Raw genomic sequence first — 27,894 nt, forward strand, 5'->3', positions numbered from 1 at the left:
GTATTGCGCAAACCCAAACCCTTCTATGACTGACGTACATTCAAACCAATCGAGGCTTCAAAACCAATTCAATACCGCCCATATAGCTTTGCATTGTGGGATCGGAACACACAAAAATGACTACTGTCCGAGCAATATATTATCAATATATTATCTAGTTAGAGAAGACCGCATCTGCTCCATTCCATAGAAGTGTTGGCCGTAAGTAGTCAGTATCCATTCGTAATTTTAATTTTTTGTAGCTAACGTTAGTGTTAATGAGCTAGCAGCTTGGCTAGTTACATTAGCTAATGTAATGCTATTTTTATTTTTTTTGCTAATGTAATGCTAATGAACTGCCCAACATGTAGCTAGCTAGGCTTTGTTTTGTGAGTCAATGACATTCGGATTCTTTGTAGCTAATGTCTCTCTGTCTATGCTCATGCGTACTATAGCAGTAGCAAGACACTCAAGGTGATGCAATTCATCAAATCTAAAACCTGTGTTGTTGTCCTCCTCCTGGGCCTAACAGAATCGCAGAGGAGATGGAACATGTACATCTTGCTGCTGAGGAAGATGACCTGTACTCTGGCTACAACGACTACAATCCAACATTTGATTCAGAGGTAGCTATAGCAAGCCTAGTGTTTTCTTTTGAATGAGAGTACTACCTCATCTTCACTTCTGTTTCATACTGAATTTGTGATTATTTATAGTATTGTTGAATTCATGTCTTGTGTTTAACAGGAGCTTGACAATGATGCTGGTTTTCAGCAAGCAGTCAGGACAAGCCATGGGAGAAGGCCCCCCGTAAGTGTTATAACAGTGTCTTGACAGTTAGTCAAGATATGGCATAATTAAAGCAATGTGCTAATGACAACTGAATCAAGTTATACATTCTTTGTGTTAATTTTCTAAGATGACTGCCAAGTTTCCTGGCACTGCCATTGGAGGACGGGCTTTGGGGACCTCTTTTGGAGTAAGTCTATGGATTGTGTAAGATTTGGTTTACTTGTTACATGTTGATTGTAAATCAATGTTTCAATGATGGGTAGGCTATAAAGTAGGGTTGAGAAGGAACTACTGTAATTGTTACTGTTGTTCTAAGTATGAGATGCAAACAAATTGTTCAGAGTGAAGAGAAGGCACATAGCCAATGATAATTCAGAAGATACAGCTTAGAGTATTGCATTTGAGCATGTTTGATATTTGACACTCAGGTAGAGAGCAGTTTTGGCTGTGAGAGCAGGCTTCTGAAGGTGAGAGAGCAGCCATGGCATACTTGGTAGCAAGTTATGTGAACATTTTCAAGAGAGGAGAATAGAACCCTTGTCTAAAAAATCTATATGATAATATAGTATTGACTGAATCAGTTGATGGTTTTATCTGTTCAAGACCTCATTGATGTTTTAAAAAATGTGTGAATTAAAATGCTGTGACTTGCAGTCTAGGATGCCCATGGCCTCATCTATGGGCAGACCCATGACTGGAGCTGTACAGGTGAGAGCATCAATACTGATCAGTTTCTCTAGTTGTCCTATTGGATTCTTACCCAGTACTATGTGGCGAAAGATTATGCTCAATAACATGGAAATCTGATGTATGTGCTGAACTGTGGGTGTCATTTGTTGTGACAGGATGGAGCAGCTAGGCCTATGACTGCAGTCAGAGCAGCAGGCTACTCTTCAGCCATGACCAGAGGTGAGCTTACTGGGGAGGGCAGGAGGGAGGGAGAGGGTTGTGGTGGTCTCATACACTCTCAATAGACTGAAGTATGCAGAGATTGTCAGGGATTTTTCTGCCATTGTAATCCTTGGGCGAGCTGCCTAAACATTTCTTTCAGTCTACTAAGTCCAAACATTGTAAATGTTTTTATACAGTTGAAGTCAGAAGTTTACATACACTTAGGTTGGAGTCATTAAAACTTGTTTTTCAACCACTCCGAAAATTTCTTGTTAACAAACTATATTTTTGGCAAGTCGGTTAGGACATCTACTGTGTGCATGACACAAGTAATTTTTCCAACAATTGTTTACAGACAGATTATTTAACTTATTGTATCACAATTCCAATTCCAGTGGGTCAGAGGTTTACATACACTTAAGTTGACTGTGCCTCTAAACAGCTTGGAAAATTCCAGAAAATGATGTCATGGCTTTAGAAGCTTCTGATAGGCTAATTGACATCATTTGAGTCAGTTGGAGGTGTACCTGTGGATTAATTTCAAGGCCTACCTTCAAATGCAGTGCCTCTTTGCTTGACATCATGGGAAAATCAAAAGAAATCAGTCAAGACCTCAGAAAAAAAATTGTAGACCTCCACAAGTCTGGTTCATCCTTGGGAGCAATTTCCACATGCCTGAAGGTACCATGTTCATCTGTACAAACAATAGTACGCAAGTATAAACACCATGGGACCACGCAGCTGTCAGACCGCTCAGGAAGGAGACGTGTTCTGTCTCTTAGAGATGAACGTACTTTGGTGCGAAAAGTGCAAATCAATCCCAGAACAGCAGCAAAGGACCTTGTGAAGATGCTGGAGGAAACTGGTACAAAAGTATCTACAGTGGGGCAAAAAAGTATTTAGTCAGCCACCAATTGTGCAAGTTCTCCCACTTAAAAAGATGAGAGGCCTGTAAATTTCATCATAGGTACACTTCAACTATGACAGACAAAATGAGAGAAAAAAAATCCAGGAAATCACATTGTAGGATTTTTAATGAATTTATTTGCAAATTATGGTGGAAAATAAGTATTTGGTCACCTACAAACAAGCAAGATTTCTGGCGCTCACAGACCTGTAACTTCTTCTTTAAGAGGCTCCTCTATCGTCAACTTGTTTCCTGTATTAATGGCACCTGTTTGAACTTGTTATCAGTATAAAAGACACCTGTCCACAACCTCAAACAGTCACACTCCAAACTCCACTATGGCCAAGACCAAAGAGCCGTCAAAAGGACACCAGAAACTAAATTGTAGACCTGCACCAGGCTGGGAAGACTGAATCTGCAATAGGTAAGCAGCTTGGTTTGAAGAAATCAACTGTGGGAGCAATTATTAGGAAATGGAAGACATACAAGACAACTGATCATCTCCCTCGATCTGGGGCTCCACGCAAGATCTCACCCCGTGGGGTCAAAATGATCACAAGAACGGTGAGCAAAAATCCCAGAACCCCACGGGGGGACCTAGTGAATGACCTGCAGAGAGCTGGGACCAAAGTAACAAAGCCTACCATCAGCAAGGGCATTGAAGATGAAACGTGGCTGGGTCTTTCAGCATGACAATGATCCCAAACACACCGCCCGGGCAATGAAGGAGTGGCTTCGTAAGAAGCAGTTCAATGTCCTGGAGTGGCCTAGCCAGTCTCCAGATCTCAACCCCATAGAAAATCTTTTGGAGGGAGTTGAAAGTCCGTGTTGCCCAGCAACAGCCCCAAAACATCACTGCTCTAGAGGAGATCTGCATGGAGGAATGGGCCAAAATACCAACAACAGTGTGTGAAAACCTTGTGAAGACTTACAGAAAATGTTTGACCTCTGTCATTGCCAACAAAGGGTATATAACAAAGTATTGAGATAACAAAAGTTTATTGACCAAATACTTATTTTCCACCATAATTTGCAAATAAATTCATTAAAAATCCAACAATGTGATTTTCTGGATTTTTTTTCTCATTTTGTCTGTCATAGTTGAAGTGTACCTATGATGAAAATTACAGGCCTCTCTCATCTTTTTAAGTGGGAGAACTTGCACAATTGGTGGCTTCCTAAATACTTTTTTGCCCCACTGTATATTCACAGTAAAACAAGTCCTATATCGACATAACCTGAAAGGCCGCTCAGGAAGAAGGAGGAAGCCACTGCTCCAAAACCGCCATAAAAAAGCTAGACTAAGGTTTTGCATCTGCACATGGGGACAAATATCGTACTTTTTTGGAGAAATGTCCTCTGGTCTGATGAAACAAAAATAGAACTGTTTGGCCATAATGACCATCGTTATGAAGCACGGGGGTGGGAGCCTCATGTTGTGGGGGTGCTTTGCTGCAGGAGGGACTTGTGCACTTCCTAAAATAGATGGCATCATGAGGGGGAAAATTATGTGGATATATTGAAGCAACATCTCAAAACATCAGTCAGGAAGTTAAAGCTTGGTTGCAATTGGGTCTTCCAAATGGACAATGACCACAAGTATACTTTCAAAGTTGTGGCAAAATGGCTTAAGGACAACAAAGTCAAGCTATTGGAGTGGCCATCACAAAGCCCTGACCTCAATCCTAGAGAAGATTTGTGGGCAGAACTGAAAAAGTGTGTGCGAGCAAGGAGGCCTACAAACCTGATTCGGTTACACCAGCTCTGTCAGGAGGAATGGCCCAAAATTCACCCAACTTATTGTGGGAAGCTTGTGGAAGACTACCCTAAACATTTGACCCAAGTTAAACAATATAAAGGCAATGCTACCAAATACTATTTGAGTGTATGTAAACTTCTGACCCACTGGGAATGTGATGAAAGAAGTAAAAGCTGAAATAAACCACTCTCTACTATTATTCTGATATTTCACATTCTTAAAATAAAGTGGTGATCCTAACTTTTTACTAGGATAAAATGTCAGGAATTGTGATACACCTTAGCCAAATGCATTTAAACTCAGTTTATGTAAACTTCCGACTTCAACTGTATATACAGTACCAGTCAAAAGTTTGGACACACCTACTCATTCAAAGGTTTTTCTTTATTTGTACTATTTTCTACATTGTAGAATAATAGTGAAGACAAACTATGAAATAACACATGGAATCATGTAGTAACCAAAAAAGTGTTAAACAAATCTAAATATATTTTAGATTCTTCAAAGTAGCCACGTTTGCCTTGACATCTTTGAGAACTAAGAATCGACAAAATAAAAGCTAGACAGTTGGGGAGAATTTAAAATTACAAAAACAATGAATTTAGCAGTATTAATTTTGTTGTTATGTTTAAGTAAAATAACACAGCATTATCCATGGCAAAATGCATAGATATCCTGCATAGATTTGCAGAAAACTAGATTTTAAACTGCAACATTTTGTCTCAGCTGCATAGCAGAATATGTAGAATCGCAGGAAATTAGCTTTAAAACTCCCAAAAAAATGCTCAGCTCCATGGAGAAATTTGTAGAACCGTAAGAAATTGTCTTGAAAATACTAAAATGTCTCTACAGCGCCAAGATGAGGGCCTCTAAAATGTAGCCTCGCTGACTGCCAGCCGTGCTCATTCCTATTGCCACCACCTAAGCCCCTTTTTTGATCCAGAAAAAAAGAGGCTTGTTAAAATGAGACAGCAAGTACAGAACTTTTCATTCGCAGGTTGTTACAAAAAATGTTTCTGATATTCCCAGGGTCTACATTTGACCCACTGGGTCAGTCCAAAGGACCGGCTCCTCCATTGGAGGGCAAAAGTGAAGATACGTAAGAGTTTGTTTCTGTTTCTGCTGCTTATCCTCATTTCAATATGCAATTCTCAGGTTTTCTCCTATGAATCTGTAGGATAATGAAGGTTAGGATGATTTGTTTTCAGGCCGGATGAGAAGGTGAAGATCCTGGAGAAGAAGGTGAACGACCTGATAGAAGAGAGCTGTCTGGCACATGGCCATGGAGACCTACAGTTGGTCAGTCTCCCCCTGCCTCTTATCTGTACTGAATAACTTACAGACATCGCACACTTAGGGATGTGTGATGCTTTACCTCTGACTGTGTGTTTTCTACCATTGTTATTACAGTCCCTTGATAGAGCCAAAGAGGCAGGGCGGAAGGAGAGAGCGCTGGTCAGACAGAGGGAGCAGTCAGGCAATGCAGACCACATCAACCTGGACCTCACATACTCTGTGAGAACAATAACAACTGTCAATAGAAATACTCCTCTGTCCACATCACTTGGACCTCACCTACTTGTGACAGACATTATCTTTTGAGGTCAATGTTGGTCAGATGTGATTTGAGTTTATATATTTTTTTCTTTTCCAGGTCTTGTTTAACTTGGCAACTCAGTACGCCAACAATGACATGTACGCGGAGGCTCTGAACACTTACCAGGTCATCGTAAAGAACAAGATGTTCAGTAATGCAGGTGGGTGGGAGAAGGATGTCATATTTTAGATTAGCCACTGACATGACAGTAAAACAATGTTTTACTTTCTTTCCAGGAAGATTAAAAGTGAACATGGCCAACATCCACTTCAAGCAGAAAAACTACCCCAAGGCCATCAAGTTGTACCGCATGGCCCTGGACCAGATCTCCAACTCCCACAAGGAGATGAGGATCAAGATCATGCAGAACATCGGTGTGGTCTTCATCCGCATGGGCCAGTACTCTGACGCCATCACCTCCTTTGAACACATCATGAGCGAGTGCCCCAATATTAAGACAGGCTTTAACCTGATCCTGTGTTACTACGCCATCGGAGACCGAGAGAGGATGAAGAAGGCCTTTCAGAAGCTCATCTGTGTTCCTCTGGGGATCGACGAGGAGGACAAGTACATCCCACCCAACGTGAGCACTTCTATTCTGTTCTCAAACTTAACATAGTCAGCACAGTGAAGTCCTTAGCAGAGCACTCCAGTGTGCACTCTTCAGAACATGGAACGTTTTAGGCTTTATTGTAGTAGCACTTACTGCATGTTATGCTTCACAAGTCATCCACATTAGTTTTGTTTTCAGGATGACACCCATGCCAACCTGGTTATTGAAGCCATCAAGAACGACAAACTTCACCAGATGGAGAGAGAACGGTAACTGTCTTAACTGTACATTATATAAAACATCAATGTTCAGCGTTTTCACATCTGTACATGTTTGTGCCCGCTGGAACCTGTTCTCTTGACTGCAGTAAAGCCCTGGCTGAGAAATTCATCATGACATCAGCCAAACTCATCGCCCCAGCCATCGAGGCGACGTTCGCCGCCGGATTTGACTGGTGTGTTTTTCCAAACCTGAACACCAGAGGGCGATACAGGGTAAATGTGGGCGGTAGTCCCCCAAGGCAAGTAATGGTAATACTGTGTGGTTGTTTCTGTAGGTGTGTGGACATGGTGAAGAGTTCCCAGTACGTAGAACTGGCCAACGACCTAGAAATCAACAAAGCCATCACCTACCTGAGACAGAGGGACTTCAACCAGGTTGGTGTGAGTGTGTCACCGAGTCTAAACAGTCTTCACCTGTACCACATGAGGGAAAATATGTATTTTTTCCTTTTCACTCCATTATGTATGTATGTGTGTACATCTCTGCTATATTGTCTGCCTATGTATCAGATTCTCCATTCAGGGGTTTACTTTCACCACAGCTTTTCTCTTCTTCACTCCCTTCATTTTGTTTGTTTTCCTTTTCTCCATCTGCATGGCTCTTAAGCTCGAGGTATGTGGTCTGCTCTTTCGTTTGTATGTGTAATGTCCTTGTCAGGTGTGTGTGTGTGTGTGTGTACTATTTGAGCGTGTCATGTTATAATGATGCTAAGTGATGGGGTTCCTTCAACAGGCTGTGGAGACTCTGAAGACGTTTGAGAAGAAAGACAGCAGAGTGAAGAGTGCTGCAGCCACTAACCTCTCCTTCCTCTACTTCCTGGTAAGACTCTCTCTTTCTGATTTAATGATATTATATAGTCATATTAGGGAGATCCTCCTTTGTTCAATCACATTAGCATACTTCCTTGAACTGTATGGCGTATCTCTCTTGGTGCAATGACCTGTGACCCCATCAGGAGAAAGACTATGACCAGGCTGACCGCTATGCCGACCTGGCCATGACAGCCGACCGCTACAACCCAGCGGCGCTCATCAACAAGGGCAACACAGTGTTTGTGAAGAAGGACTATGAGAAGGCTGCAGAGTTCTACAAGGAGGCTCTCCGGAACGACTCGTCCTGCACTGAGGCCCTATATAACTTAGGTAAACTTAACCGTCAGAGTTTAATTCAGCAAGATCATTGTTGGGAGTTCAGGGATCTGTCTACTCTGCTGTTATTAATCAGTAGTCTTCCTATTCTCACAGTATGTCCTTTTTCCTTTTTCCTTAGGTCTTACCTATAAGCGTCTGGGGCGTCTGGAGGAGTCTCTGGACTGTTTCCTGAAGCTCCACGCCATCCTGAGGAACAGCGCCCAGGTCATGTGGCAGCTAGCCAGCCTGTATCCTCACAGAATACTGAGTCATTAATCTTTGCCTAAAAACAATGTTCTTATAGGAGCACTTGTCTACAACTTAGAAAGTGTGATCCTTGACTGAAGCTCAGCTTTGAGATGTTGGAGGATCCTCACCAGGCCATAGAGTGGTTGATGCAACTGATCACTGTGACGCCCACAGACCCCCAGGTGTTGGCCAAACTGGGAGAGCTCTACGACAGTGAGGGAGACAAGTCTCAGGCGTTCCAGTACTACCAAGAGGTCAGTCATTCCCAACACACCACTGATCTATCTATCAAGAGAATCCTAGTGTCATTATGTTTCTGTCAGTTGTGTTAATGTATCTAACTGTATGGATTCAAGCACTAGTAGATGTGAGTAGTAGATGGTATTGAATCAAAGTTAGAGTGCAAATCAAATCTTATTTGTTATGTGCTTGATATGCAACAGATGTAGACTATTAGTGAAATGCTTACTTATGGGTCCATTTCCAACAATGCAGTTAAAAATAAGATGCATAAATAGTGACACAAGGAATAAATACACAGTGAATAACAAATAAAAATTTGTAAAAATAGCATGGCAATATACAGGTAGTACCAGTACCGAGTCAATGTGCAGGAGTACGAGGTAATTGAGGTAGCTATGTACTGTACATATAAACTACCGTTCAAAAGTTTTGGGATCACTTAGAAATGTCCTTGTTTTTGAATGAAATGCACACCTTTGTCCATTTTAAAATAACATCAAACTGATCAGAAATAGATAGAAGAAAACAAATGACTATTGTAGCTGGAAACGGCAGATTTTTTTTATTTAAATGGAATATCTACATAGGCCCATTATCAGCAACGCTATGTACTACTCCCTTCACAGAACAGCGCAAGCGTGTCTAGTTTGAGAAACCGACGCCTCACAAGTCCTCAACTGGCAGCTTCATTAACTAGTACCCGCAAAACACCAGTCTCAACGTCAACAGTGAAGAGGCTACTCCGGGATGCTGGCCTTCTAGGCATAGTTCCTCTGTCCAAAACAAATCACATTTTATTTGTCACATACACATTGTTAGCAGATGTTAATGCAAGTGTAGCGAAATGCTTGTGCTTCTAGTTCCGACAATGCAGTAATAACCAACGATCTAACCTAACAATTCCACAACTACTACCTTATACACACAAGTGTAAAGGGATAAAGAATATGTTCATAAAGATATATGAATGAGTGATGGTACAGAACGGCATAGCCAAGGTGCAGTAGATGGTATAGAGTACAGTATATACATATGAGATGAGTAATGTAGGGTATATAAACATAAAGTGGCATAGTTTAAAGTGGCTAGTGATACATGTATTACATAAAGATGGCAAGATGCAGTAGATTATATAGAGTACAGTATATACATATACATATGACATGAATAATGTAGGGTATGTAAACATTATATTAAGTGGCATTGTTTAAAGTGGCTAGTGATACATTTTTTACATCAATTTCCATTATTAAAGTGGCTGGAGTTGAGTCAGTATGTTGACAGCAGCCACTCAATGTTAGTGATGGCTGTTTAACAGTCTGATGGCGTGGAGAGATAGAAGCTGTTTTTCAGTCTCTCGGCCCCTGCTTTGATGCACCTGTACTGACCTCGCCTTCTGGATGATAGCGGGGTGAACAGGCAGTGGCTCGGGTGGTTGTTGTCCTTGATGATCTTTATGGCCTTCCACCATCAGGTGGTGTAGGTGTCCTGGAGGGCAGGTATTTTGCCCCCGGTGATGCGTTGTGCAGACCTCACTACCCTCTGGAGAGCCTTACAGTTGTGGGCGGAGCAGTTGCCTTACCAGGCGGTGATACAGCCCAGCAGGATGCTCTCGATTGTGCATCTGTAGAAGTTTGTGAGTGCTTTTGGTGACAAGCCGAATTTCTTCAGCCTCCTGAGGTTGAAGAGGCGGTGCTGCTCCTTCTTCACAACGCTATCTGTGTGGGTGGACCAATTCAGTTTGTCCGTGATGTGTACGCCGAGGAACTTAAAACTTACTACAATCTCCACTACTGTCCCGTCGATGTGGATAGGGGGGTGCTCCCTCTGCTGTTTCCTGAAGTCCACAATCATCTCCTTTGTTTTGTTGACGTTGAGTGTGAGGTTATTTTCCTGACACCACACTCCGAGGGCCCTCACCTCCTCCCTGTAGGCCGTCTCGTCGTTGTTGGTAATCAAGCCTACCACTGTAGTATCGTCCGCAAACTTGATGATTGAGTTGGAGGCGTGCATGGCCACGCAGTCGTGGGTGAACAGGGAGGACAGGAGAGGGCTCAGAACACACCCTTGTGGGGCCACAGTGTTGAGGATCAGCGGGGTGGAGATGTTGTTACCTACCCTCACCACCTGGGGGCTGTGTCTGTGTTCTTTTGCCCATCTTAATCTTTTATTTTTATTCGCCAGTCTGAGATGTGGCTTTTTCTTTGCAACTCTGCCTAGAAGGCCAGCATCCCGGAGTCGCCTCTTCACCGTTGACATTGAGACTGGTGTTTTGCGGGTACTATTTAATGAAGCAGCCAGTTGAGGACTTGTGAGGCGTCTGTTTCTCAAACTAGACACTCTTGCGCTGTTCTGTGAAGGGAGTAGTACCTGATACTGGGCCTCTGTACGCCTATGTAGATATTCCATTAAAAATCAGCCGTTTCCAGCTAAAATATTAACATTTAACAATTAACAATTCAAATATTAATATTATCAACATTAACAATGTTGTACTCTAATGTACTTGTCCTCTTGCTCAGTTGTGCACCGGGGCCTCCCACTCTTCTTTCTAGTCTGGTTAGAGCCAGTTTGCGCTGTTCTGTAAAGGGAGTTGTACACAGTGTGGTATGAGATCTTCAGTTTCTTGGCAATTTCTCGCATGGAATACCCATAATTTCTCAGAACAGGAATAGACTGACGACTTTCAGATGAAAGGTCTTTTTGTCTGGCCATTTTGAGCCTATAATCGAACCCACAAATGCTGATGCTCCAGGTACTCAACTAGTCTAAAGAAGGCCAGTTGTACTGCTTCTTTAGAGGGTTTTGACAATCTGCCATTTCCAGCTACAATAGTCATTTACAACATTAACAATGTCTATATTGTATTTCTGATCAATTTGATGTTATTTTAATGGACAAAATATTTTATTAATTAATTCATATTAATTATGTTAGCTGTGCTAACATAATTCCAAAAGGGTTTTCTAATGAACAATTAGCCATTTTAAAATTATAAACTTGGATTAGCTAACACAACGTGCCAATGGAACACAGGAGTGATGGTTGCTGATAATGGACCTCTGTACGCCTATGTAGATATTCCATTTAAAAATCATCTGTTTCCAGCTACAATAGTCATTTACAACATTAACAATGTCTACACTGTATTTCTGATCAGTTTGATGTTATTTTAATGGACAAAAAAAATATTTTCTTTCAAAAACAAGGACATTTCTAAGTGACCCCAAACTGTAGTGAAGGTAAGGGTGAAGGGACTTGGAAACATAATAGACTGTGTGTGTGTGTGTGTGTGTGTGTGTGTAATCAGCGCAATAGTTAGTGTAAATGCAGGTAGTCCGGGAAGCAATTTGATTAGCTATTTATCAGTCTTGTTTAAAAGTCTAATGGCTTGGGGGTTGACGCTGTTCAGGGTCCTGTTGGTTCCAGACTTGGTGTGTTGGTACCGCTAGCCATGCGGTAGCAGATAGAACAGTCTGTGGCTTGGGTGGCTGGAGTCTGACAATTTTTGGGGCCTTCATCTGACGGTATAGACGTCCTGGATGGCAGGCCAAACTGGGGCCAAACATAATAGTTTGTAGGTGAAACCGTTCGGACTCTACAGACGTTTTTGTGAGAAGACCGATGTCTCATGGTCTGACAAACACCGCTCTAGCTCTGCCACCTTTCACCGCAGATGCGGAAGTGCAATATTGGCGGATGCGGTAGATTGAGACGTATCCAATGCAACAACAAAAAACATACCTCTAGCTTAAACTGACAGATTTTGATGGATTTTCTTATGTTACTTAGATTGACGCACTGGTGCTTCAGTCGACTCAAGGGTGTTAATAAATTAAACTTGAAACGTGATAACTAGTCATATAATCTAGTATCCTTAACTAGCATTGAAAAAGTGAATTCATTCTTCTCTACCTAATAAAAGAATCTCTCTTCCCATCTTCTGAATCACGATTGTAACGTCAGTACAGTAGCCTATGCTCTGGATTGGGGAGGGGCAGGTAGCCTAAACGCGCGCACACACTGGCAAAGATTTTCATCTTGCAGGCAGACACTGGAATATGTTTGAGTGACAGAGTGCGAGTTTTGCATAGGCGCTTTGTTTTGTTTTTTGTGGGACTAGAAAAAATGCCTGGAATGTAAAATGTTATTAACCGGTTTCCATGCTTTTAAAATAAGATCTGTTTCGGAGCCATATGGATCACTTTTGTTCCAGATTTTGTTTCTGTTCCTTGAAAAAATAAAAATAATATTTTGCAGTTCTGTTCCCTGAACCGGTCCTTGGTATTGATGCTTTGCCTGCTTGATGGTTCTTCGGGGGGGGTGTAGCGGGATTTCTTGTAAGCCTCCGGATTAGTGTCCCACTCCTTGTGGATGTTGCCTGTAATCCATGGCTTCTGGTTGGGATATATACATACGTCACTGTGGGGACGATGTCATCGATGCACTTATTAATGAAGCCGGTGTGGTAAACTCCTCAATGCCATTGGATGAGTCCCAGAACATATTCCAGTCTGTGCTAGCAAAACAGTCCTGTAGTTTGGCATCCGCTTCATCGGACCACTTCCGAAATGAGCGTGTAACTGGTACTTCCTATTTGAGGTTTTGTTTGTAAGCAGAAATCAGGAGGACAGAGTTATGGTCAGATTAGCCAAATGGAGGGTGAGGGAGAGCATTGTATGTGTCTCTGTGTGTGGAATAAAGGTGATCTAGAGTGTTTATTATTATTTGTCCGTCCCCGTCCTCTAGTTGCACAGGTGACATGCTGGTAGAAATGAGGCAAAACGGATTTCACTTTTACCTACGTGAAAATCCCAGGCCGCTAGGAGCGCTGCCTCTGGATTAGCATTTTCTTGATGGCTTATCGCCCTATATAGCTCGTTGCATGCAGTCTTAGTGCCAGCATCGATTTGTTGTGGTAAGTAGACAGCTGTGAAAAATCCAGAAGAAAACTATTTTGTTACAGAGTATGGTCTACAGTTTATTATGAGGTATTCTAACTCAGGCGAGCAGAACCTCGAGACTTCCTTAACATTAGAGACCGGCACCACATGTTGTTAACAAAGAGACACACACCCCTGCCCCTGATTTTACGAGACACTGTGGTTCTGTCCTGCCGATTCATAGAAAAAACAGCTAGATTTATATTAACCATGTCCTCGTTAAGCCACGACTCAGTGAAACAGGATATTACAGTTCTTCAGGTCCCGTTGATAGGATAGTCTCGAATGGAGCTTGTCTAGTTTATTCTCCAGTGGTTGTACATTCGCCAATAGAACAGAGAGAAGAGGCGGTTTATTCACTCACCACCATAGTTTCATCAGGGTACCCTGACGTAACTCTATATCGTAGTCTTTTCCTCTTCCGAGGGTCGGGATTAGGGCCTGGTCCCGGGTGAGTAGTATGTCCTGTCCCGGTCGAGTCATTGAAGTAAAACACTTAATCCAAGTCGAGGTTAGTGATCGCTGTTCTGATGTCCAGAAGCTCTTTTTGGTCATTGGAAACTATGGCTGAATCATTATGTACCAAAAAAGAACATACAAAATAGCCTAATTGGGCAGGAGCTTGTAAAATGGACGCTATACATGCCAGCGCCATTGTGTCTCAAAAAGAAGTTGACTTTGTGCTAAATCTGAACATTCTCAATGTGGTCCCTTGTTCAGTCCTTCAGATATTTCCCCTCCAACATTGACGTTATTGAGTGGCTGGGGGCCTACTACATTGACACTCAGTTCTGTGAGAAGGCCATCCAGTACTTTGAGAGAGCCACACTAATCCAGTAAGTCTCTAGTCCTCATCTCACATTAATATCAATATGTATGAGTCTTGAGTTTTACATCATAATGTGTGTAACAAGTAATATCTTTTGTTCTTTGAGCCTCTATTCCGTCACTTCCACCCAATAGCCTAGGGACACGGCTATGTTGTATCATGCCCCTGCAGTATTGATAATTTGTCATGTGGTTTCAGGCCAACTCAGGTGAAATGGCAGCTTATGGTGGCCAGCTGCTACAGAAGAAGTGGTGAGTTTATCCACCTCACTTTTGGCTAATGATGACTGCATGATTTTTATTGTCCAAATGATTTGGTCCTCACCTTTTATAGTGTCGTGACATGACTTATATTACTCTAATGGCTGTTATGCATCGATTCAACTAACTATGTTTAATTGTTACTCAATTCAATTAATCATGTAACAATTTACTCATTAGGCTTTTGGGGCACCACGGAAGAAGTTGTTTAATGAGATACCATCTCCCAAAATTAAACTCTAGATGATATATAAGATATCTATCGATAACAGTAATTTATTAATCATTACCTCATATCAGTCTCATAATTCTGAACGTCGCATACTCCTTGCATCTGCACAAATCCCAGCTTTACTTATAATTCCATACCACACAAATTGATTTAATTGTTTATTTACTAACTAACTAAATGATAACACCGGACACACACACAGTATAGGTTATTGATTAGAAACTTAATGCGATGAAAACAGGTCCCTAGTGGACTAACGACAACATGACTGCTTGTTTATAAAAAGAGGAAAGAGAAGAAAGGGAGACAACTTGTAACTATGCTCATAGTAATCCTAAAACTTTGCCCCGAACCACCGCCCGTTTGGGTAAGCAATAATGAATGTATTTACGTGTTGAATGTCTTCCTTCATCGTGTATCTCTGTTGAACCCAGGCCTTTGTGAAAAGGGTTCCGTTGGGCCTTCTCCCGAGCTCAAGTGTAAGGCTCTGATTATCCACAAGAGGTCCTTCTTCTTAGTTGTCCCTGGCTACAATGCCTTGTCCTGTAGTCTTAGGCAGAACTAACAGGATCCTTCTCCCGTCCTGGAAGAGTGGTCCTCTGAAGACCGCTAATCTGCCATGTCAATGATCCCCAGTAGGGTGATGGGAGCAGTGTACTCGATTATGTTTTGAAGAGAGTAACAGGATGGTTCTACTTAAATTAACTTTCTTAGATACAGTTATTAGAATAGCTACTCAGCCGTAACATTGATTGTGAGAGAGGCTACTTTGTCGTCTTCACCACGTGTTGATTTTCAGGGTTGTAACCAATGGAAACCTAAGCTGCAGCTTGAGTCCTTCTGGTATGTTAATTCTTAACTCATCCTTTACACTCTCGCACAGAGGGACACACTCTCTGAGCTCCCTCGGGCGTGGCTACTTACTGGGCAAAGTATTATCAAAACTATGATCTCTTTAGAAAACTAAAATCACATTCCTATCTTACCAAAAATGTTATCTTCATCGGTGATATTTCCTACACAATGTCAAGGATGTAAACCAGACATACACAGTGTGAAAGCTCTTCAAGTCACAATATATTCATTATCACTTTTTTTATACAATTTTTTTATGCCATCACAAAATAGACATTAATTTCCCATATTCCATCTCTCATCATTCCCCACATCTGAATGTCCATGTTCACTTTTGGACGTTAGAATTTTTGGGCGGCAAAATGTCTCTGGAGCAAAGATCGATTCCAATCACCACTACTGAAGACCAAAAAGAGTAATCTGCTGCATACAATTTACTATTGGTGTGAGGTGTCATCAAACCCCCACACCAATCCCTCCTTCCCTCTGTGGGTGAGAGGGGTCTGGTGGAAGGCAGTTCCATTGTAAACCTGTTCTTTGGATCCTCACAGGAGAGTCATGACAAGAGATATTAATTATTCCATGTGCAATGACCTGAACATTTCTGCTCTTTGTTCCTTCATCCTCAGGAAACTACCAGAAAGCCCTGGAGACTTACAAAGACATCCATCGGAAATTCCCGGAAAACGTTGAATGTAATCCACCCGATCCCTTCTTGTCCTCTCAGCATTACTGCTCTAATGTAATGGTTTATTTAAAAAAATATATACTGATACTGACTCTTTGGGTGTTTTTTTTCCCCCCAGGCCTGCGTTTCCTGGTGAGGCTGTGCACAGACATGGGGATGAAAGAGGTCCAGGACTACGCCACCAAACTGAAGAAGGTGGAGAAGATGAAAGAGATCAGAGAACAGGTACTCTATTTACTCACTACTCTCTTGTTTAAGGCTACTGACAGTGACAACAGCACCGATCTGAGGCCACTGGAGGCGTTGGCTTCATTGTGTCTTTCCTATGGAAAACAGACAGAGAATACAGACTTCTCTGTGAATCAGAAACATCTGCTCCTAAATCAGTGCTGAGATGTTCTTGGATCAGAACCGTCTTTCTAAGGAGTGACTCTAATTCCTACTCTGTTGTTAACTGGCCCAGGCTTTGCTGACATCATCATTACAGATCAACTCCAGTGTCTCTGGCTGGTTTTGCTCCCTGCAAGTGTCTTAGTTTACACCATAGAAACCAACCTAGTTAGATAAATCACTTTGTCTGTGCGGTACTCTGTATTGTTGTTTTTGTGGATATTGGATTGTAACAGACATCATTTCTCTCTCCTCTCTAGCGGGTGAAGTCGGCAAGGGAGGGCAGCGCTCGAGGCACCCGGAGAGAGGGCAGCGCCAGCAGTGGTGAGTGATGACCCTGAACACCTCTACACCTAAACACACTCTGTCTCTGACTTCTTCTATTTAATGGTAATATAAATTAAGTTCACCATTATCATATCTTTACTCCTAACGGCTGTCCATGGGTGTGTCTCGACAGTGGGCACCCCAAACCTTGTCCGCACCCCGCCTAAGGCCATCGGTACGAGCCTGTAGAAGCTAGATAGCAACCTCCTAGCTCTGTACATCACCATTAGATCTCTGACCCCGAGTTCCTTTATTCTCATACTAACCCTTTCTAACTTTTGAAATTCAGTTAACCTATATAATCTCTCTGTCTTGCCCTGCTATCCATGTGTGTCTCGACAGTCTGCACTCCAGACCCTGTTCGCCACCCGCCAAAGAAGGACAGCGGTACGAGCCTTCTCTGTAGAATAGAGCTGGGTCCCGTTCCAATACTTTTATTCCACTAGTTGTTCCATTGCTACAAGATTCTGCCTTGGCCATTGGAAAACTATTATTGCATCATATTCGTTGTAGTCATCAGCACATTTAAGAGTTAGGTGTTTGCCTTCAAGTACAATTATTTGGATTATGTGGTAAGAGAAGACTGCAAACTATTCCTCCCAAAGAATATTTGTGTCCATGCCCAGGCAAATTATGTCGTTTCTTAGACTTGTTATGCTCTGTCAGCTAATGTTATAACAGTAATGGCTTAGTTATACAGTATCCAGACCAGTATTCATGCTGACATTTTTGGTGAAATAATTATGTACCATAGTACAGCTGCTTCAAACAACTCCCCTTATAGCCACAGCAATCATCCATCAGCATTCAATAGTGTAGTGTTTCCCAACCTTTTTTGAACCGTGGCATACCTTGATGGGTTATACAATTCTGATGCACACATACGCTGAGTGTACAAAACATTATGAACACCTGCTCTTTCCATGACATAGACTGATCAGGTGATCCCTTATTAATGTAAGTTGTTAAATCCACTTCAATCAGTGTAGATGAAGGGGAGGAGACAGGTTAAAGAAGGATTTGTAAGCCTTAAGACAATTGAGACATGGATTGTGTTTGTGTGGCATTCAGATGGTGAAGGGGTAAGACAAAAGATTGAAGTGCCTTTGAATGGCTTATGGTAGTAGGTGTCAGGCACACCAGTTTGTGTAAAGAACTGCAACGCTGCTGGGTTTTCAACCTCACCAGTTTCCCATATGTATCAAGAATGGTCCACCACCCAAATGACATCCAGCCAACTTGACACAACTGTGGGAAGCATACTGCAAATCATCTATTTTCGGTGACAAATGTTTTTTATAGATTTAAATAGGGTTTCTTTGAAATATTTTCATACTTTTCATAGATCCTTACTCATGGTGGTTAATTTGTATGTAGCCCTTTAATAACAGCATCCAGTGATTGTGGCCCCTCAAATTATACAAATGTAACAACATTCCACAGATCACGTTTATAAGCGAGTGCTCTGAAAATAATGAAGATTAGGAAACGTTTCACGACACTCCTGAGTTCCTAGGAACCACTGATTTACTGTACAAATGTCTGCACACACTTCGTCTTACAATTAATTTACTCTTTATTCTCTTATGGCACTTCAGAGGTGGTTATCAAAGCAGGTGAGCAGGGCAGTGTTATTATGTGTTTGAGGCAGATCACACAGACGTGTGCTTTTAACACAGACAACCCTTTACTCTCCTCTTGCCATTTTAAATGTATTTTTCTTTAACTATGCTGTTCTAACTTGATCCTCAACTATCCCTGTCCTCTCTGGTCACTCTCTTGTATTGCATGCTTTCCTTTTTCTCTTTCCACGTCTTTCTTCTGGATCAGTCTCTCACCCTGAGCCTAAACACAGTCCTCTGCTGGCCCAAGGGAGAGGTATGTACTGTACTACAGAATGGAACGCTGTCTATCAATCATATTTGTCACAGTAATTTGTCAATGAAGAAAAGGGTGACACTACGTTTGTTTGAGAGGTTTTACATTGTTAGAAAAAAGAAACGCCACCATTTCAATAAACTATTGTCAAATGACTAAACTCTACAGTCTAGCTTTACAATTCACTGTGTCCCAGAAATCTTCTGTTAGCAGTGAATGGCCAGGAATGACTCCTTCCTGCAATTCACACCCTCCAGAGAATGGTTGCACTAAACACATTGCAAAGAGTGAAAACCTCCCTTCTTGAATACACATCTAAGAGTTGTCCCTCTTTTGACCCTGTTGACTACAGACAAATGTTTACATAGTGGTTGTTATTTAAAAACTGGAGTTGTTACTTCAGCAGTCATCTACTTATGACTACTCTCACTGAGGATCCAGTATGGTTGAAAAGCATTTCACAGATACTTCCAAATCCATGCTTACACTCTTTGATCTAGAGTGTAAGCTGCCCTCTTCTTGTGCATGGAGGTCAGATCGGCCCAAAAGGCGAGAGCTGACTCTTTGACAGGGAAACGTATAGCTAGACACTCATGGTATGTGCAATAATCTTCGGTTTTGAGGCAAAAAAAGGGATTGCTTTTCCACTGGAAATCTCACTGCATTTTTTAGAGGAGTTGGCCCTGGGGAAGGCTGGGATTTGAGGAACAACATAATTGGGCCTCTTCCTGTTTTCATGGTTGGAATTTTTTTCCATGACTACCTTGTTGCCAGATGTGGAGTGTGGTTGTCTCTTGCCTGTTCCCCACTTTTCTGGACTGCTATGCGGACCTGACATCTGAGCCTAGAACTGTCACACACACATTCTGCCTATCTATTTCCTTCTCTCTCCTTCTTTCTCTCAAACACACACAGAGGAGTGTGTTTGGTATTAGCCAGCCTCTCGTTGTTACCCTCTGTTAGAGAGGGATAAACAATCACTGCTAAATGTGAACCATGCAGATACAGGGCAATGAAGGGGCTGGTCCCAACAGTAGGCAAGCAGGTTAATCCTGTGTCTGTTCTCAGACAGTGGACACAGCAGCCATGGCACCAGCGCCAAGGGGGAGAGGCTGAGCGCCAAGATGAGGGCACTGCCTGGCTCCAACGAACCCTACGAGGCCAGCAGCCAGCGAGACATAGGTGAGACACACACACACACATACTCCCTCCCTCCACTTTCAACAGTTTTAGACTTTCAGTGTAGGTTTTTTGTCTTCAATTGTACAACTCTATCTCAGGCCTCTGATCCGTCTTAACACCTTGTGGAGAAAATCATGTTTTATTACACTTTTATTTCATCAGGGGAGCCCATTGACACCAAGGTCTCATTTTCAATGGTGCCCTTAGGAAGAAAAATCTACACGAACATCCCATAATTTTTTAAAACAAATTCAACATTGGTCTCCTAAATTACCATAGCGGCACCAGGGAATCAAGACGCAGGGAGTTCTGCAGGTTATTCAAAAAACGAGGGCCATTAAAACTGAAGGCAGATTTACCTAATTCGGGGGGGAGACCCAAGGAACCTCGAGTTAACCAACCCTGTGAACGAGTTTAGTAACTCATGTTTTCATACTTCAACAGTGAAGTTAGGTAAGTCGGAAGCTTGTGTTGTTGAGCTTTGTAAACAAAACGGGAATAGTGAAGTGATCTACGGGACTTTAATGAGGACCAGCCAAACTTTTGATACAGGATGCAGTGAAGCGTATTAAAACTGTCAACTGTGATATAGCACGATGGTAGATGGCATACAAAGGTTTAAAGAGCAACTGACTTTAAAAAGCAATTCATTCCTTTGAAAATGGCCTATGTGGCATCAATAGGAGTCAAACAGTTATTCTAGTGTAAAAATGTACTATAACGTTGAATAGGATCAATTTGGTCATGAAGTCAGTCTGTCTAAAACGGAGTTTGGAACACTCATGCATCACAATGGTTAAATGAAGGTTGAGTTTTGATTTGACGATGTCAATTTACCCACCAATATGGGATAAACAGCTGCGGTGATTGCGCTCTAGCCAATAGTATAGACAATGAGACAGACTGGCCCAGCAGCTCCGACTTTGTTTACATAAGACGACAGCACATTGCACATGTTTTTTACTTAAGAAATACTGCACCAAACACCTTTTTTAGTTAGATGTAAAATTGTGCAACTAAAACATCCTTGGCAAAAACGTTAAAATTATAGATTTCTTGAGTTCTAAGATTCATTCTGGCTATTTTGAGGAAGTGAAATAGGCTTCTGTGTCTACAGTGTCTCATTGGGTGCAAACGTCATTAACCAAAAGCGGAATCAGCCAGGAAACACCTCCAAGACTGAAATCTCATTTTTTTAAATGAGCAACAGAAAAACACACGTGACAATCGGTGTATTCTGTCGTTCTTTAAGAGTAGTTGCTGCTGCAATCTGGTAAATGGTGTCACCATAGTCAAGAACTGGCAGGAAAGTTGACTGTACAATCTGCTTCTTGCTGTTTAGGCAGAGGCAAGATCTTTTTTTACATTTTTTTAAATAAGCCTTTGCTTTTTAACTAGCTCATCAGTATGCTTTTTAAATGTTAAATCCTTGTCAATCCAAATGCCTAGACATTTGTAGGCGGGAACCCGATCGATGGGATAACCATTCAACAAATATATATGTAGTCCATCTGAAAATGTTTTGCGAATATGAGAGAACAACATATATTTAGTCTTGCCCACATTAAGTACAAGTTTTTAACCAACCGGGGCTTTCTGTAAGGCAGCCAAGTCAGATTGCGTCTCTAACAACGCCTGGAGTACAGTTGGGCCAATGTCATACATAACAGTATCGTCTGCATACAGATGAATATTACACGTTTTAACAGATATCATTTTTATGATCTAAACAATTTTAACACATCTAAAACTGTGCTGTTTGCAGGTCTAAAACCAGACTGTTTTAGATTAGATTGTTTTCACCTTTATTTAACCAGGTAGGCCAGTTGAGCACAAGTTCTAATTTACAACTGCGACCTGGCCAAGATAAAGCAAAGCAGTGCGACACAAACGACAACACAGAGTTACACATGGAATAAACAAACATACAGTCAATAACACAATATACAGTGTGTACAAATGAGGTAAGATAAGGGAGGTTAGTGGCCACAGTGGTGAAATAATTACAATTTAGCAATCAAGCACTAGAGTGATAGATGTGCAGAAGATGAATGTGCAAGTAGAGATACTGGGGTTTAAAGGAGCAAAAAATAACAGTACGGGGATGGGGTAGTTGGATGGGCTATTTACAGATAGGCTATGTACAGGTGCAGTGATCTGTGAGCTGCTCTGACAGCTGGTGCTTAAAGTTAGTGATGGAGATATGAGTCTCCAGCTTCAGTGATTTTTGCAATTCGTTCCAGTCATTGGCAGCAGAGAACTGGAAGGAAAGGCGGCTTTGGGGGTAACCAGTGAAATATACCTTCTGGAGCCTGTGCTACGGGTGGGTGCTGCTATGGTGACCAGTGAGCTGAGATAAGGTGGGGCTTTACTAGCAATTAAGAATAGAGTGAAAAGTTTTTAAAAGCTGAGAGTTGGCCAGGGATTCTAAAACTTTGGAAAGGCAAAATCATTTGGAAATTGGATGGTAAATATCTGTCGGAAAGATCTCCTCCTTTCAAGATCTTAGGGATAACTGCAGAAACAATTGTAAAGTAAAAATAAATGTAAGTCAATGGTTCTGTAATAAGTGGGGCAGAGCGCTGCAGTAAAAAGGGATCAAGTGAATCAACACCTATTGATATTTTAAAAAAAATCCATCTTTAGCGAAGCACTTAGTAAATCAAGTGGTTGAAATTAAAATTAAGTATGTGATTAAGTCAGTGCATCATTCTCTCCAATCTGTTCTGAGGTGTCTAAAGGACTCCCTCTAGTGGAATGATGCATGACAGAGGCCCGGACTAAACAGACCATAGAAGCAGTATACCATCCACTGTCTATAGGCAGTGGACCATAGACCACCATCTCTACCTCTTCATCAGCACTAACACAGCTCAAATCAAATGTGCCGAATAAAATAGGTGTAGACCTTAGCGTGAAATGCTTACTTACATGCCCTTAACCAACAATTCAGTTTTACGAAAATAAGAGTCAATTATTTACTAAATAAACTAAAGTAACAATAACTAGGTTATATACAGGGGATACCGGTACCGAGTCAATGTGCGGGAGTACAGGTTAGTCAAGGTAATTTGTACATGTAGGTAAGAGTAAAAGTGACTATGCATAGATAATAAACAGCGAGTAGCAGCATTGTTAATGCATAGTCCGGGTAGCCATTTGATGAACTGTTCAGCTGTCTTAAGGCTTGGGGTTAGTAGCTGGAGCCTTTTGGACCTAGACTTGGCACTCTGGTATCTTCATGAAGTCACTCACCCTCCCTCTCTTTCCTAACATTACTCATCAGGGGATTGGTGTTGTGTTCCCCTTACAATATTTTGAGTGTGCTGCTACGACAGCATGTACTTTTCACTTACAGTGGTGTTCTAGTGTGGGTGTCAATGTGGAACACAGTATCTGCAGGGAGTGTAGTACACCTTAGTCCCATGTGTGCAATATAATAATGAATAGTAACCACATATGTCCCTGTGTGTAGATGCCTCCTACGTGGATCCACTGGGGGCTCTGATGGAGAGACCAAAGACTGCAGCTAAGAAGCGCAATGAAGAGGACGAGTTTGCTGATGAAGAGCTGGGAGATGACCTACTACCGGAGTAGCCAGCTGCAGTTCCCTGCTTTTCTCCTCCCCTCTTCCTTGAAGATTAAATGAGTCGGGTATTCCTAAAAAAAATGGAAACTGACTCGAGCCTCCCTTATACATTCAGACAAACCTATGGCGTAAACTGAGATGATTATTTTCCCATATGCGTGTCTGGATGCGTTTATCAACTTGAAACTTTGTGGAAATTCCATTGTCATTAACTCTATGCTACCTTCAGGATAGTAATATAGTTTTAACACAATTTAGAGGCTCTTCATTTAAATGAATACTTTAAAGGCTACAGATGTTTATATTTTTTTGCAATGTAATATTTATTGTAATTTGCTACAGACAAATTCTGTGTTCTGATTGAGGTAAAAAAGCACATGTATCTCTCTGATTTGTCTTGTGAACTATTTTCAATTGACTTGAAAATTAGAAAATGTTTTTTCACCATACATTTTACCCTTGTTAATTGTGGCTGTGTAGCACATGGGGATGTGTGAAACTTATTCCTCAGCCTGGTGTCCCCACTTGGCAAGACGCTTCAGGAGTGTGGTCACGTGTGCTAGCAAGGCAGAGGTCCCAAGTTCACACCAGGTATGGGCCCAATAATGAGGAAGTGGCAAAGCCGCGGGAAGTAAGGTTGCTTCAACACCCCCTGAAAAAAATTGAAAACTTACTCTTTCAAGGGTTTTTCTTTATTTGTACTATTTTCTACATTGTAGAATAATAGTGAAGACAAACTATGAAATAACACATGGAATCATGTAGTAACCAAAAAAAGTGTTAAATCAATATTTTTGATTCTTCAAATAGCCACCTTTTGCACACTTGGCATTCTCTCAACCAGCTTTACCTGGAATGCTTTTCCAACAGTCTTAAGAGTCCCCACATATGATGAGCACTTGTTGGTGGCTTTCCCTTCACTCTGCAGTCCGACTTACCCCCGAACCATCTCAATTTGGTTGAGGTCGGAGGCTTATGGTAGAGAAATTAACATCCAATTAACTGGCAACCGCTATGGACATTCCTGCTGTCAGCTTGCCAAGTGCACACTCCCTCAACTTGAGACATCTGTGGCACTGTTGTGACAACCACATTTTAGAGTGGTCTTTTATTGTCCCCCAGCACAAGGTGCACTTGTGTAATGATCATGCACTTTAATATGCCACACCTGTCAGGTGGATGGATTATCTTGGCAAAGGAGAAATACTCACTAACAGACATGTAAACAAATTAGTGCACATTTAAAATAAGCTTTTTGTGCATATGGAACATGGGACCAACACTTTAAATTTTGCGTTTATAGTTTTGTTCAGTATACAGTATTGTCTTCAGTACCATCAAGAAAACAAATTGGGCAAAAAATAATAATAAATCGCAGCACCCCCAAACTACTTCCCGCGGCTATGGGAAGTGGTACTGCTTAGCAAGCATCACTCTGCAGCTTGCACCCTAAGAGTGGCAGAATGTCACCTGCCAGTCAGTGGGACGCCCTGTCCTCAACAAAGCAGCTTGAGGTCCTTTACAGTGGTGTCGTGACTCGGATCTACAGTTGCACTCAGCTCACGCTGGGGTTGCTGTTGAGTGAGTTTGAGGGATCAATGTAGCACATGGGGATGTGAAACTTACTTCTCAGCCTGAGTTGTCCCCACTTGCACCAGCAAATAGCTAGATTTTCATGTGGCACCAACAGTTAAGCTGCTTCAGGAGGGTGGTCAGGTGTGCTAGCAAGGCAGAGGTCCTGAGTTTGTGCCAGATATGGTTCAAATCGGGAAGTGGTGCTTGCTAAGCAAGCAGCGTGAATTCCTTTACAGATGCATTATAACACAGATCTTCACTTGAAACAGAAGAGGGGTTTGCCTGAGCGCAGGTGGATGAATTGTCATAAACCTACTACTCATGCATAGAGCTATGTATCTGTGGCCATGGGGTCCACCCATGTTCCTCTGCTGGAGAAAGACTGGTTTCTGCTCTGCGCATCCTTGAGTTTGAAGAGAGCAGTCTCCGCTCCAATGACAAGAACAAACTATCCACGGGCAGCAAGGCAATAGAGAAGGGCTGTGTGATATGTATGAAAATGCATGGTTGGCTGTGTAAGCAGCAGTAGTTTTGAACCCAGGAGGATTTCAACACAGTAATATACTTAATTGACACTGCCGACTGCTGGTATTACATGATACTCTAAGCATGTTCCCAGGCCCTGCAAATGAAATATTGACAGATTTATTTTTGCTGTGTATATGAAATATTATTTACACTGAAGTCATATGAATACCATTATTCACTTCATAATTATGTTATGGGATAAGAAATCATTTTAAAAACAATCTCCAGAGTCTGATACCATTAGTCCCCAAAATGAAACCTTGTCTAAAAGGAAAGGCAACGGAAATTGCCCAACAAGATGGGCCTTCTTTGCGACTATCACAGACATTGGTCAAGTCAGAACTGAGGCATTGATGGACGTCAGACATCAAAAGTCAATAAGGCCATACATGAAGGGTTGTAGAGCCTCAGGACATGAGGTTTGAGGGGTAGTTAGTGAAACAGCGGAACTCGTTGGCCAGGTTTTTGTTGTGTTTGGGCAGGAAGCTGCATATCTTCAGACCCATCAACTTCTCTGCATGCTCCTCCATGATGGCTCCTGATGGAGTGGTAGATAAAACAAATGTTATTAGATTTTAAAAAGCTACAAAGAGCGGCATGTCATTCTGGTATGTGTAAGAATGCCCGTATTCAGTGTTGTGTGCGGTATGGAGAAGGGCACAAGCCCGAGGACAGACACAGCAATGTGAGGCTCACCTGTGCAGAGCAGCACCTTGCCCTTGGCCAAGTACTTCACAGTCTGGGCGACCTTATTGAGGCACTCCTCAGACAGGTAGGGGGGGTCAGCTAGGACAACGTCGAAACTCTGTGGGGCCACATCCTCTGGGAGAGCAAGGGGCTCGTTGTAGTCATAGAAGATGAACTCTTGGCCGTAGGTGGCAAAACGGCGGTCATACTCTAGAACCACAGCCGACACACCGTCAGAGCCCTCCACCACCCCCTGCTTCAGCTTCTGGTACACACTGGGTGCGCTCAGACAGGCTATCCTGGAACGTAACATCACAAGCTTTAGAAGGGCAGTCTGTAGTGAATTACACCCCAGCCATGGCAGACACCCGACTCTGTAGATGCATAGTACATATCCCTCTCACCTGCCACCTTTCCCAGCTTCCTGAATAACCTCTTCAACTAGCCGTGTTGCTGTCTCGTCGCTGTACCAGAATTGGCTCATACGCTGGTGGACAGATATCAAGCAATGTAAAAATAGAGGGAAGTGGAGGGAGAATAGCCAGTAAACCAGCTGATAAGTTTAGCAGCATTATCATCACGGTCAACATACCCAGTCCTCTTCCACCGCCCCCACCGAGTACTTGTCCACCGGTGCTGTGCTCTGCACAAGCCCGTCTCTCTCCTCGCTGTAAAACTCCTGCAGGGCAGCAAGGGTGGCCGCGGACAGCTGAGGGATATCGTCGTCGCTGTCACTCATGGCTTCAAACTTGCTGGAAGGTCGATGACAACCACCTACACGTAACACAAACTGGAAAGCTAGCTAGTGAACTGCTACCGTGGCTAGTTAGCGTCAGTGTGTTACGCGCTAACAAGTTACTACTGAAAACAGCAATGCTAGCTAGTTAGCCAGAACGTGCAAGACAGAAATATTTGCCTACTGTAAAATAGTTTAATACCTTTGCGTGGTGTGTTGCTGGTTTCTGAAAATAAATATTAACTGTCGCTACTGATTAATCGCTTACAACACGTGTCAAGAAATAATAACATACACTGCAGTTACGGTGTCCGAGGAAGGACATATGGTATTCTACATGCGCGATTTTGTCAGGCTGCGCACTATTGATATGCCGTTAGCGAACGATTCGTTCTTTTTACTGACTCGAGATTCGTGATTCAATTTTCGGAGTAACTCGTTCATTGTAATCGTTCGTTTGACCTGATAGTGCTAGCTGCAATGTGTCACACACCAAGGTATAATATAATCCTACAGTAGGATTAATACACGTTCCTCCGGATCAGCTGCTCCAGAGACGTGCTCCGACTATGCTCATAGAAAAATAGATAATGAGCATAGAGAATAAAAATACATGTTTAGAACTGATAATTGATCGCATGCTACAAGAATGACTGCAATTAATTGATTATTGAATGTTATGAGATGGACACAGCTCAACAAACTCCACCCCTAGAACGAATCGTTTGGTGGCTGTAGTTCACGAACGACTGCTCATCACCCTCATGGGAGTCAAGCAATGTATTCCGTTAAGAGTCGTTCACAATCTAGTCT

General features: G+C 42.2%; 2 protein-coding genes across 15 annotated transcripts; one reads left to right on the top strand and one right to left on the bottom strand.

Moving 5' to 3' along the window:
* Window positions 1–2: 2 nt before the first annotated feature.
* ift88 (intraflagellar transport 88 homolog) lies at window positions 3–23,943 on the top strand. Of its 14 annotated transcripts, none has more exons than XM_036974931.2 (28): window positions 3–201; window positions 512–605; window positions 727–789; window positions 899–958; window positions 1,426–1,479; window positions 1,617–1,680; window positions 5,358–5,427; window positions 5,537–5,627; window positions 5,739–5,843; window positions 5,983–6,085; window positions 6,162–6,508; window positions 6,677–6,747; window positions 6,846–6,932; window positions 7,035–7,140; window positions 7,493–7,579; window positions 7,716–7,902; window positions 8,030–8,138; window positions 8,243–8,393; window positions 14,046–14,161; window positions 14,353–14,405; window positions 16,131–16,196; window positions 16,308–16,414; window positions 16,840–16,903; window positions 17,249–17,293; window positions 18,505–18,522; window positions 18,737–18,784; window positions 19,853–19,966; window positions 23,442–23,943. In XM_036974931.2, exons 2-28 carry the CDS (start codon window positions 525–527, stop codon window positions 23,561–23,563), a joined length of 2,589 nt encoding a protein of 862 aa, XP_036830826.2. In that variant the 5' UTR covers window positions 3–201; window positions 512–524; the 3' UTR covers window positions 23,564–23,943. The 14 variants fall into 14 exon arrangements, with proteins under 14 accessions (XP_036830826.2, XP_036830832.2, XP_036830834.2 ...); XM_036974937.2 differs by having other exon boundaries at window positions 7,035–7,134; XM_036974935.2 differs by having other exon boundaries at window positions 81–208.
* A 282-nt stretch (window positions 23,944–24,225) lies between these two features.
* On the bottom strand, window positions 24,226–27,099 carry eef1akmt1 (EEF1A lysine methyltransferase 1). The gene is made up of 4 exons (XM_021597701.3): window positions 26,938–27,099; window positions 26,750–26,832; window positions 26,355–26,644; window positions 24,226–26,196 (listed from the first exon to the last, which is right to left on the bottom strand). The coding sequence occupies exons 1-4, from the start codon at window positions 27,082–27,084 to the stop codon at window positions 26,066–26,068; spliced, it is 651 nt and encodes a 216-aa protein (XP_021453376.2). The 5' UTR covers window positions 27,085–27,099; the 3' UTR covers window positions 24,226–26,065.
* Window positions 27,100–27,894: the final 795 nt, after the last annotated feature.

Source organism: Oncorhynchus mykiss, chromosome 3 (genome assembly GCF_057628025.1).
Source record: "Oncorhynchus mykiss isolate SJ-2025 chromosome 3, ASM5762802v1, whole genome shotgun sequence".
Taxonomy (NCBI): Eukaryota; Metazoa; Chordata; class Actinopteri; order Salmoniformes; family Salmonidae; genus Oncorhynchus; species Oncorhynchus mykiss.